At 33.8% G+C, this 13,295-nt stretch overlaps 1 protein-coding gene across 1 annotated transcript; it reads right to left on the bottom strand.

Moving 5' to 3' along the window:
• Positions 1-4,170: 4,170 nt before the first annotated feature.
• LOC111713316 (Niemann-Pick C1-like protein 1) lies at positions 4,171-12,717 on the bottom strand. Its single transcript, XM_023488191.1, has 8 exons — positions 12,530-12,717; positions 11,730-11,781; positions 11,561-11,640; positions 11,348-11,443; positions 9,892-9,976; positions 8,473-8,575; positions 5,928-7,826; positions 4,171-4,675 (listed from the first exon to the last, which is right to left on the bottom strand). The coding sequence occupies exons 1-8, from the start codon at positions 12,553-12,555 to the stop codon at positions 4,317-4,319; spliced, it is 2,700 nt and encodes an 899-aa protein (XP_023343959.1). The 5' UTR covers positions 12,556-12,717; the 3' UTR covers positions 4,171-4,316.
• Between the last annotated feature and the right edge of the window lie 578 nt (positions 12,718-13,295).

The raw sequence follows: 13,295 nt of genomic DNA, 5'->3' as shown, positions 1-13,295 counted from the left end.
ATGATCCGGATGGTTTGATCTCATTCAGGTGTTCTTCATGTGCAGCATGTATTACTTGCAGGAAATTGCCAAGAACGAATGCAGTTTCCCTACAGGAGAGTAGAGAACAAGAGGTAATAGAAAGGAGTGTGTCCATAAACCTGGAGGAAGCCATTGTCCAAGTTAAATTACCATTTATGATGAATCCTGTGGCATTTTTAAAGGAAAAACATGGAGCTGATAATAATTTTAAACAAGCCATCAGCGTCTAACGTTCCCAATGCAAGAAACCAGACAAGATGAAGGCAGGCATGAGGCAAGTACATGAAGACCTAGTGGAGAAGGGTTTTATGAAGAAACTATCCAGCATGAACCCTGAGGTACACCAGTTAATTAAGGATGCAGAATTTACTCATTATTATCTTTGGAACATTGTAGAAAATGAAGGTTCAATAAGTACTCCGATGAGATTAGTTGTAGATCCGTCCATGACGGGTCTCAACCAAACCTTAGCCAAGAGAGAGAACACCATGGGTAACATGTTAAATATATTATTACAGTGTTTAAGTGAAGAGTTTGCATGGGCATCTGATATTTCTAAATTATATAACCAGTTAAGGTTGGAACCCTCTGCATTGCCATTCTCACTTTTTCTATACCATGATTCTCTAGACTTAGAGGTCCCCCCGGAGAGATGGTTAATGGTTAGAGCCTGGTATGGAGTAACTCCAACAGGATCACAAGCAGGATATGCTCTGGAGCAGTTAGCAAACCTCTCGGAGAAAGAGTACCCTTTAGGAAGGGATTGTATTATCAATAATAGGTACGTGGATGATATACCATCGGGAGCAGGTTCAGAGGAGGAACGAGAAAACCAGATTTCTCAGGTCCAACAAATACTGAAGAAAGGAGGGTTCTCGCTGAAATATGTAGTTAGGAGCGGAGAAGATCCTGATCCTAAGTCTTCAACGGACGGTATTTCAACTAAACTGTTAGGATATAAATGGGAGACAAGGGAGGATATACTGAGGCCAGGGTTAACAGAGCTGAACCTGAATAAGAGGATCAGGGGAGCAAAGAAACCTAATGATACTCCAGTAACCTCAATCCAGGAAGCAGAGAAATTACTCCAGCCTATAAGTATTACACGGAGACAAATAATCTCAAAAATTGCAGAATTATTTGATCCAGTAGGACTTCGGGAACCAATTAAACTGAACCTCAAGCTCAAGGCAGTAAAGTTTGACCTGGAAACCCAGTTCAACGAGTTGATCTGATCTACCGGATGAAGAAGGTTGATATATATATCGTTTTTGCAGTAATTAAAAAAATTTTTTTACTCAAAGCTCTGTTCTGATCGGAGGTTATCCTCATATAAATTGCGTTCCATGACCTGGAACATATAAACATGATCAGTTTATTTTTGTTTGTTAATAAAGAATTATTTTGGATGAATTTTGCCTGATATTATCAGAGTCTGGTCTCCAGAACCAGAGGCCGGCCCGGGAGTGTTTTGTGGAGTTCGGGTTCTGGATCCAGACTTTGAATGCTCCGGAATAAGGTTCATTGAATATTTAAAACCGTACTGGATCAGGAGAAATAAAAGGTTAATAGTAATCTTAAACCCGTCCTTGCTCAGGTTTATGATTAAATATCCTGAAGGTCCTAGTCTAACTGATAATGGTTCATAAATTCCGGTGATTGTATAGATACATAATATGAATTAACCCTTAAAAGTATTGTTGAATGATTGCTACGTAATGACGACTTTTACCGACAAATAAGTTTAGTACGCGGTATATATGCGCTCCTTTGTTAAAACCCTCGAGTCAGGGCCGGATTCAATCATTCTATACAAAGTCATTATTCCGATCCGTTGAAAATGGTTTAAAATGAAGATCGGTTTGAGTTAAGATCGAAGTCTCATCAAATATTGTAGAGATACTTGAGGTATAAAATTTAAGGGTATAATATTGAGTTTCAGTACGAGAACTTGAAGGGTTAGATTTCTTTTCATACTCTCCCGTCATACGTCTCCTTCCGGATAGCAGAGGGACAGGCCTATGGGGAAACTGAGCTATTGATTCGCCCTACATACAGATTTTATTTATTTACCCTATATGTTTTATTTGTGATTAGTTTTATTGCTCGTACACATTCTTTGAATACTCATGATTTTAAATATTGTAACAGTTTTTTACTTTTATAGAATAACGCTGCATAGAACTCTGTCTTCATTAGTTCAGTTTCTGTTATATTCTTCTCTACACGATGACTTCAAGGTAGTTCTATTGAATGATCAGAAATGTATATCTCTAAGGTTTCTCGATATTCGTCGTCGCCGATTTGTGACGAAACAAAACCTTAGATACTCCTGGAGCTAATAAGCTAAACTGCAGCTACTCCTGGAGCTAATAAGCTAAACCTCGGCTACTCCTGCAGCTAATAAGCTAAACCTCTTGTACTCCTGGTGCTAATAAGCTAAACTTCAACGCTCCAGAAGCTAATAAGCTACACTGCTAGCTACTCCTGGAGCTAATTAGTTACATAGATACTCCCTCACTTCCTCTTCTTTTATACACTCGTTATTTATTATGTATTTACATCTAGAAGCAATAAATGTACTTCCAAAGTGGTGACCCCAGACAACAAATGAACGATGGCAGAAAACACAGCCTCCTGGTCAGAAACAGCTCAAGATATTTTTTATTTTTCTATTTAAGGGGGACAGGGATAAGGTATAAAAAATTTCTGAGCTCCATCTGTTTTTAATTAAATAACAATAAAGAAGTTAAGGGGACTGTCGGTATAATTTTAATTGAGTCTTAATTTAACAGCTGCATGTCCAATTAGCAATGCTATCCTTTAAACCTTCGTCTGACAAAAAATGATGAGGAAATTCTTGTTTTTCTATCTGAATATTTTGGAATATTTAAATTTTTGTTTGTCTTAAGCAACAGATACGAGAAACGGTGATATTTTTCTCATTGTTCCTGAGATAAAGGTGCGAAAGGTAAAGTTGTGAATCGGAAATATGCAACTTTTTTATTTATGGCCCACTTGTCAAATTACGCTTTAAGTTGGATCACTAGTTTGAGGACCATTTGTCATTACGCTTAAAGTTGGATTAGTAATTTGAGGACAATTTGTCATTACACTTTAAGTTGGATCGGTAATTTAAGGACCATTTGTTATTACGTTTAAAGTTGGATTAGTAATTTTATTTGTCATTACGCTTAAAGTTGGATTGGTAATTTAAGGACCATTTGTCATTACACTTAAAGTTAGATTAGTAATTTGTTTTTCTTGCAAATTCTTTCTGTATTCCTTTTTTATAAATATCTAGATTTTTCTGGAAGAAAAATCATGTGATCTAATTCAGATAAAATCATATTTGTGCTGTTTATTTTCCATATGTTATAAATACGATTTCTTATTGGGGCCAAAGACTGTTTAATAAATAAAACATGAAAAAATTAAATATTAAAAGAAAATTACATTTTTTTAACCATAACAAAATATTTTACCTTGTAAGTCAAATATCTTTTGAAAACCTGGTTTGGGCCAGAAAATAAGGTTTTAAGAAAAAGCATAAAACACATTTTTACTTAAAAATGATAATCTTAAAAAGTTTCTGTTTGGCATAAAAATGTTCGTTATCCAGCTCCTTGAAATCCATATTTAAAAAAGTTACACTCGGCTCAATTTTTACTGGTTGAATGGAATACTGCATCTACGATTGAATCCGAATTTAATTAGGATTCAGTCTACCCCCATTCATTTTCCGCGAACACTCCCTTTAAGTTTTTACTGTTTATGATTTTCTCATAGATAAAGATAGATTGCGCATAAGACGACATTTTTCATCTTGAAAGATATAAATGTACTGAGATGTTTTAAAGATATTCCTATTATATAGATTAACTAGGTCGGTTGTGAACATTGGATGTTCTTATGTCATTGAGTACTTGTGGTGTACATGAGTTCCGAAGAGAGAAATTTGAGTTAGTTAAGTCCTTCTCATGTCCTTCTTCGGTTCTCGTCAATATGATATACTGCTCAGTGAAATATTGTTGTTCAAATAGTGAAATTAAAACGCAAAACCACCCCGCTTATCATTGAAGTACACTTTGACCCCTAGAAGTATGAGTTCGCGGACTGTACAATTCTTTGTGATTTTGCGTACATAAGTTATCTATGTTTATTTATTTATCTACGGATTTTCCTAATGCTTTTAAATACATATGACAACATCATTTCATGTATTTAATATTTACAATATAGTGCAATATAAAATATTATTACTAATAATAAGACAAAAATCTAAAAATATTTGACTACATTTTCTCTACTTCATTCATTTCATTTTCAGTTTCTTTCTTCTGTTTGGGTTTAGAGGATTGGGACGGATCTGATGTTGTATATGCTCCAGGTCCTGCTATCCGTAGGACTACCGGGAGTAGAACCAACCCATGGAAAAGTCCGAAAACAACGACGAGGAAGAATATTTTGAAGAATGATGAGAATACATGAGAATCACTGCCCGCTAGCAGGACAAATGCAATAAATGTTGAGACTCCGCCGTTTAGAACTGCAGGGCCTATATTGACTAGGGTTTGGGCGGATCTTTCTCTTCTTGATCCGCCGATTGTTAGGAAGGTGTGGCAGATATGAGCCGAATAATCAACACATAAACCTAAATTTAAGACTTGATATTAAAAACAGATGTAATTAGCAAAAATTGAAAAGAAAATATTTTTTTTGCTTAAAGAACCTGTCAAATCTTTCGTTGGGATGTTTAGAAAGATGAAAATTTCCCTGTATGATAATTGAAGGACTGCAGTATGGTTTTGGTGAATTATATTGGCGTACAAAGCCTAGGGGTGTCAGAAATGATTTTTTTTGCATATTTTTAAAAACTTCTGTAAAACTTTTAAAGTTTAATTTTTGATAAAACTTTTTGTTCTGGATGATTGCAAATATCTATCTAAAACTTTCTTAAACCGGCATATTTTTTCTATATTCATTTAGTTAAGAGTTTGAGTCAAAATAAATATTAATAAATATTGCTTTATATCGAGTAGATATCCTTAAACATACCGATGTAAAACCTTTCAGAAAGTAGGAAAGATTCTGCAAAAAAAAGTTGCCAAACCAAACAGAATTTTTATTTTGAACAAAAATATTTAGAACTTAAAGAAGCTTTTCTGGGTTTCACTTTACTCTAGTTTTGCATTATTTTCATTTGTGTAAAACAGTATAAAAGACATTATGTTGATGGTTTAAAACTAAACAGCTGATGATTCATTGGAGGGAGGAATGGCAAAAACACCAATTTGTAATTCGAAAATCTTTTAATGGAAACTGATTGTAACAGGGAATACAGAGTGCTTTAGGGTACAGGGTACTACAATGTACTGCAATGTACTGGGGGGAGGGGGTACAGAAACCAATCAGAATTTTTTATTTTAATAAAAAAATATAAGTAAGCACTTCTAAGGATGTTTTCTTTATAGTTTTGCACTATTTTCACGGACAAAAAAGCTAGTTTAATACTAATCAGCTGAACACTTAATGGAGGGAGGGTGGCAACAACACCAATTTGTAATGTATAATTGTAATTGCCTTTTCCGATTTTTTAAAATAAAGTAATTTTAATGATAGAAATTAAGAAGATAAAGTAATAAGAAGAAAACTATGAAATAGCACGACGACGTTATAGCAATACTTAATTGTATTCGATTTTGTTACAAAGCTTTACAAGCACCTTGTTGAATCACTAATTAGGTGAAATTGGTCTATTTTAACTGCACATTTGCTATTTCCCATGCTCATTAAACTATTTAAATTCATAACTTGTTACTTGAGTCTAAAAGTCGTCTTCCTTTTTTATAGTTTTCCGGTTATCACTGTACAAAGTTTTTAATTCAAACAACATAACTGATTACCTATAGCAATGATGATATTAACACTGCTCACAACATCTACAGTAAGGCCCCAAAAGTGCATATATCCACAAAGATCAACCAGGGTTAGAGCTACACAGAGAAGTACAAATATAGAACCAAGAATATCCGCAAGTAGGATCAGAGTAGTAACAAAAACACAAGCTATTGCAAGCCCAACATTTCTCAGAAGTTCATTTGTAATAACTTCATCAGTTTCCCAGTTGGAGTACTCTCGGGCCATTGGGAAAACGTCTCCTTTGGAAAACTTGACTCCGTTGATGATATCCTTGACTTTGTTGAGAGCTGGGATATGCTCATCCCTTCCGCTGAACCTTTTATGCGTAAAAGTGAACTTTCCCAGGAGTATTTCTGGAGCTGGTTCGCCGCAAACAAGCTCCCCTCCATCTACAAACTGAAAGTCCCCTTGAGCTGAAAACCCTTGTGGACTTGAGAACAAGAAGCAGGTCAGGAGTCCATTAAAATTGTTGGCAAAATTTTTACAGTGTGTTGTTTTGGCAATGATAAGATCATCATACCACGTATTTACTTCGTCAATGATGTCAGTAGCTTCCTTGAATTTATCAACCAGCTCCCCAACCTTATCAAGATCAGCATCCCAATCTATTTCTGTGATGTAAACTGTAACCTGTTCCCCGGTACTTGGAAAGTATTCCTCGTTAGCTGCAAACCACAGAGCTACCGAGGATGTTGACGGTAGAAACCAAACTGGATCAAACTTTTGTTCCAGGAAAACCATTCCACAGATCCCCCCACTTAGTAATCCTAATCCTAACACGACAACAACAATCATACCCGGGAGGCTGAGAATAAATTTGGAAAAGTGCTGGAAACACTTTTGTGAAAGAGACAGATCTATTTTGGTGATATCAACCTTTTCTTTCTTCTTTTTGTGAGTATAACAGGGACAGAGGCCATTCCTGTTGGAAGCTAATCGTCTGCAGTCTAGAGTTAGGAAGGCGGTAAACAGTGTTGCTTGGAAGAAGTAAACAGCTATTATCCCCACACTGCACCACAAACAGAAAGATTTTAAAGCTGGAAGAACAGTTGTTCCTCCGAGTGCAAATACAATAAAGTCTGTCAAAGATGTTACAGTAATTGCTACACCAGCATGTCTCATTGTCATCCCAATATTTTCTTGTATGTTGTCTGTTTTCAGTGGTCCTAGGTTGTCATAGCACTGCATGATCACAAACATATCATCGATTCCAATACCAAGCAGTAGGAAGGGAATAACATTGTGCATAGGTCCATAGAATAGATCTAGAGCAGAGCAGAATCCGTACGTGAATCCAACAGTCAACCCTATACATGCTAATCCACCAAGGGCAAGCAGAGCTCTCTGCTCTGTACAAGTGAACTTCCCAAGCATAATTGTAACGTAAACAAATACGATAAGAAACCCAATTGGCATCATCATAGCATCATTTACAATAGTTTCACCAGCAACATCTGAATAGGATCTTGCAACATTGATAAACGTCTCAATGTTGGCAGGCAGTTCACTTTGATCATCTTTGAGAACTTTTTCCAGTTGTTCCTCCCACTCTAGAGAATTAGAATCTACTATTTCACCTGTACCAGAGGAACTAATATCATCTGGAGTTACAGCAGTACTATTTATCTTGCCATACCATCTCATAAAGGTTGCTTCAGCTGAAACTATCTTGCCTGTTGGATCACGTTCAATCTTGCCTCCCAGATAATCCACAATATTGATGGGAGTCTTGAAAAATGAACTAAATGCATTGTCAGCATTGATTTGTTCAAGTAGTGAAGTCTGATCGAGCTTTTCAAAATCATAATCTTTCGGCCAAAATTCCAGAATGCTTTGCTCAAAACAGACTGGTTCAAGCATTGAAGCTATTCCAGGACAAGCTTCTACAATATTAAATGAAAATTAAAGGGACTGTAAGCGTAATTTCAAGTGAACTTCCATGCAAAGATGACAATGCCCGATTCACAACGGCAATCTTTAAAGCTTGGTCTGATCAAGTATGAATATGATATAAATTTTAAAACTGATTATTTTCATTTCATTTCTCCTGGAGAAAACATTATAGGCATGATCAGACCTTTTAAACTGGGAAAATGGTACCTATGTAAATTTAACATTGCAATCTTTACATGAAGGACTACTTGAAATTACGCTGACAGTCCCTTTAAATGATAAAAATTCAAAGAGAATAGAATATATATTAGAGTGGAATTTAGAAATCCCTCTGTATGAATTTTGTCAGTCCCTTTCAGCTTGAACGGGAGTTCAAAGTGTACAAATCATGCAAATGTTCACAAATTATATGCAGTAGAGTACATTAATACAGTATGTTCCTTAGACTATTCATTTCAATTTCGAATTTTTTAAAGCTGTTAAATAAACTTTATAAAATGAATCAGGTGAATAAAAACATCATTTGATTTTATAGTTATAACGGAAAATCATCGTTTGTAAAGTGAAAGGCATAGAGCCTATGTAAATTCCACTCTAATATATATTCTATTCTCTTTGGTTGAATTATAAACATACCTGGGTAGGGTATATCCTGCTGAACAGCAAATTTAGGAACATCTCGCTGGAAACATTGTTGCTTCCAATCCAGTTTATTCTCATCTGTTTCAAACTCGTTGACCTGATGAAAGGATTACAGGGTATATCAATAATCATAAGAATAAAGTGTCGACTTTTATGTCGTCTTTGCGCCATCTATTTGAAAATGCTAGAAACATACTAAAAAAATCCGCCCCAATTTGGTCTTTACCTGGGACTTCTAAAAAAATGCTTTTAATTGTGTTGTGACTTAAAAAATGATTGAGATATTAAGAGCTTTTAAGATATTCAAACAAAATAATCCTCTATTTTCATATATTTGTCAATTGCTTTTGTAGGAAATACAGAAAAGTTTCACATTTTGATTTTATCGCCATTGAAGAGCGCAGAAAATCTTTTGGATGACTCATTTTAAGTAAATCACACTATTTAACCCTTAAAATAATCTAATAGTGAGTCAAGATTGGTTTCAAAATACATAATCAAGTAGGATGAATCGTCACGTAAACTATTTTTCTTACCGGGGGGGGGGGGGCAAATTTGAATAAACTCTTTTCCTAAGAAGAATAATTCCCCCCCCCCCCCCTTCCTTTAATTGTCCCGCCTTTGATCTTTATCCTGAGCTTTTATCTTTCAAGCCCATGGTTAGTTTATGTTTATCTTCAAGGAATATTTCAGGTGAATGTTATCTTGTCCATGTTCATTTAGGAGATTAGTTCAATGATTAAATATTTATGTTTGATGATGTGCAAAGTTACCTGCACAAAAGGATGAACTTTTATTTAATATTGAAAACGTCAATATAAGGAGTTAAAATTTTAGCGTCAGTTAGAAATTACAGAACTTCCGATAAAAAGATTGCACAAAGACGACTTTTAGCCCGATTTTCACTGATTTTGAATGTAGTTTCTTTGAAAATTTAATTTTTTCCACAAACTCTGATTTTCTAATCCCTATATCTATGCATAGCAATATCGTAGACCTTAGATAGTTCAAACTTTGAATTCTGTTGGATCAAATAATTTAAATTTAAAATACCAAAGGTTTACAACATCCAGTTGCAAAGGGATTTGACAATTTAAGTTTGTGGAAAGACTCAATTCATTTAAAGCTAAAACCTTTTGACTGAATTCAACTCCATTGATACAGACAACCATAGATTAATGACAATACAGATAGAACGCTAGATGTCGTCTTTTCAAGATTTAGGTTTTTTTGTTCACAATAACACGCGTGTAACTCCTTTGGGCTTCTGCCTCAGGGTTATTGTTAACGAAAAACCCCTAAATCTCGAAAAGACGACATCTAGTGTTCTATCAGTATTTTTATTAATCTATGCTAACAACTATTGATAATGTTCAGCCCGTAATTTTTTAAACCTTAATTTATAAGTTTAACCTTTAATCTAAGTTTATTAAGATGTTTTATAAGTTCTGGATTAAGCACACTGCCCCCTGGACTTGTCACTATCAGGGAATTAAATCTAAACATAAAAGTTCGATAAAAAACTTAAAACAGGAAGTAGCTAAAAACCATTCAAATTTTTAGGACTATAATGTCATTGTATATCCTAGTTAAGTTATATTTAAAAAATGGTTTAAAGTTTGTTTGTCTTTCTTAAATGCACCCCCTTGCTGTTTTAACTTAAGGTTTATCAATAACGCTTGTACGTGTTAATACAGGGTTATCCATAAAGGATAATACTTCAGAGACGACTGTACATAATTGATTCAATCCTTTTTTTGAATTTTTTGAAAAAATGCACACCATGATTCCTGTCTTTGCAAAATCATTTAATTTACTTTTTTTGAGAAGCTCAGGTTGAACCCTTTGCTCGACAGATCTAAAGAGGTTAAGGTCGTCATTAAAATCTCATCCGTTGTGGGTAACACTAAGTAAAGTGTCACATGATATATATCTATTAAACTCTACATCTTAATCGTCTTGAATATGTTATATGGAAGAACAACTTTGCAGAGGCCCCGGCCATTCCTTGTGGGAGCAAAAACCGTTTATAATGACGATAGTTTGGCGGCGAGATTATTAGAGCACACATGCAGCTAGTGGGAGATGTCATCTGATTTACCGAAGTGTAAGTGTTGCAAAGGAACGGTCTCAATGCTTTACGGCTTTAGTTCAAAGCAAAGATAATATATATATAGATATGCAGGCAGGTAGAAACCTCCTTCCTAAATTGCTTGTAGCAGACAACTAATTTTTGAACCTCTGAGAAAATGTGCAAGGAGAGACATCTATAGCAAATTGATTACTTTCTATATTCCTTTCTCCCCTTGCTGCTATCTGTAGGAAATATTGCATCCTGTATAGTTCAAGTGTTGCTATCTGGACCTGTTTGACCAATAAAATTAAATTTCAAGGTAACACAAAGATACAGTACGCGTTTTGTTTATGTTATGATCAGATCATTTGTAATTTTTCCTAGACTCGATGTACTTTTATAGTCATAATTTTTATTTAAATTGCGTTAATTTACGTATGCCATTCAGTACAACTTGCACATTTAAACTTTGTCTAGTCAAATTCCTACCTCAGTTTTATTTGCATTGTTGAATTTGTTTCATTAAGTACAATTTATGCAGTATACATTGTTGATACTATAGTACGCATTTAGTGTTATCATGCATAAACAAAGTGATAAATTAGCAACAATCCAGAGGATAAAATGCCATGCGTACGACAGAGATGGTGCTGTTTGCACATTTTCTCAAGACCTCTAAATTTATACCTGCCTCCATATCTATATATATATTATCTTTGGTTCAAAGACTCTAACTTTTAAATTTACGACGAGAAAATAAGACGAAGACGACTTTTTAGTCCTCTTTTCAGAAACCTGATTTCAGGAGGAGAGTTTTCCTCCAACCAAGCGTTGTCAGCAACAAAATCAGAATTATCCGGAATCCATAGTTTAAAGGCATTATTCTCTGTCCTATCATAAAATATCATATCATAAATAATAACAATAATAATAATAATAATAATAATAATAATAATAATAATAATAATAAGAATAATAATAAAAATATATTAATGATAAAATTAATACCTATATTTGATCATGCCAATAGCTGCAGCCCCTGTGATTACTAAACATGCTAGAATTGCTATAAAAGGATGTCTTGCAACCTAAATATTTATAATAAAAACAATATAACAAATGAGGATTTAAAAAATGAAGGTTTTTTATTTCTAAAATGTTTCTTGAATGAATTAACCTTGATCCCGTACCAGGAGAAGAAATCCTCTAATCCATGAACCACTTTCTCACTTAAAAAATAAACATTTAAAGGGATTGTTCCTCGTTGGATTGTTCTCACTTTGAAAATAAACATTTAAAGGGAGTGTCCGCATATCTGAGGGAATGTGCAGCATTTTTAACTTCTTCTTTGCAACCTGATGTGGTAGACTATGAATAGTCAAAGTTTCAAATATGAAAGGTTATATAAACCTTATTTACTATCATATTGCAAAAGTATAGGGATTTTAAAATTATATTTTTGGGCCAATAATCGTTCCTTAATACAAAAACTATAATTTTGCAAGGCATGCAGATTGCATGGAACCTTCAAGGTTATTGGTTAGTCCAACCTAAATGGCTCAACGAAAATTGCAGGCCATGAACCACAAAATTGTCAATTTCTTCTCAAAGTTGTCTGCAGTCTCTGCAGCAAATGAACATAATGATAAAAAATATCCATAGAAACAGTAAAAAATCATATAAGTACCACTCGAAAAGTTCGTATCTTTGCATATTTGTTTATCAAAAAATTACATATTAAGTCCAATTCCGACACTGGGGCTCTTTCTTACATCCTGATATAAGATGATATGGTATTTGAAAACTAATAAAATATATATTTTCTATCTATTCCCGTATCTTTGTCTGAAAAGTGTACTGCAGTGCTGTTTCTAGAAGGCGCAGGTTGATCTTATGAACTACAGTACACTGTTTATGTAAACAAATAAAATAGGTTACGTGGATTCCTGTAGTTTATATTTTTTGTCTTAAACTAACCTTATAGCAGTAAGAGGATTCCGCATGCTTCAACTTTATTTAACAATTTATAAAAAATATTTCCTGAATTTTTGGAGAATTTTTAGATTTTTAACTTTGGTCTGAGATACTATCCCAATGTGTCCAGATGTATGTATATTGGTCTGTATCCTAAAAACTGAAAGTATAACAACAGTAATCCTTATCAGTTCTTTACTGTTTTACTACAGAGAATTAGTAGATTACAAAATAAATTAGTCAGATATGAAGACGATTCTTTTGCAAAAATTTTGATGTTACTTTTTTTGTGTAATTCTAAAATTGATTAAATTTTCGATGAGCTTAAAAAAGGCGATATTATGTAAATACACTTTATATAATAATATTCTGTACCTTATAATATTTAGATTATATAAATCCTATATCTTTCATCTATCCACAGATGATTATAAAACAAAAGATAAGAAAGAGTAAAATATTCACGAACTCCAGAAAATGGTCAAAATGCTAGATGACGTTTTTCATAAAATTCTCATTACGTAAAATAAAAATAAGTTAATAACACTACAATCATTTCAGTTTCAGTTTTTAAGATATACTTTTTATAACTTTCACCTTCGATGTTTCTTTAAAATAGAAAACAGACAGACAGGTAATCAAACAAATTTATTTAATTTGATTATCTTTGCTATAAAAATGTTTCAAGCTGTTCACATGCTCTATCGTATCTAAAGAGCTTTAAGCGTAATTTCAAGTAACCTTTCATGCAAAGGCATTAACATTAGTA

Source organism: Eurytemora carolleeae, unplaced genomic scaffold, assembly GCF_000591075.1.
Source record: "Eurytemora carolleeae unplaced genomic scaffold, Eaff_2.0 scaffold19, whole genome shotgun sequence".
In the NCBI taxonomy this organism is placed as follows: domain Eukaryota; kingdom Metazoa; phylum Arthropoda; class Copepoda; order Calanoida; family Temoridae; genus Eurytemora; species Eurytemora carolleeae.
The sequence above is the reverse complement of the archived record's forward strand: the minus strand, read 5'-3'. Positions and strand labels throughout refer to the sequence as shown.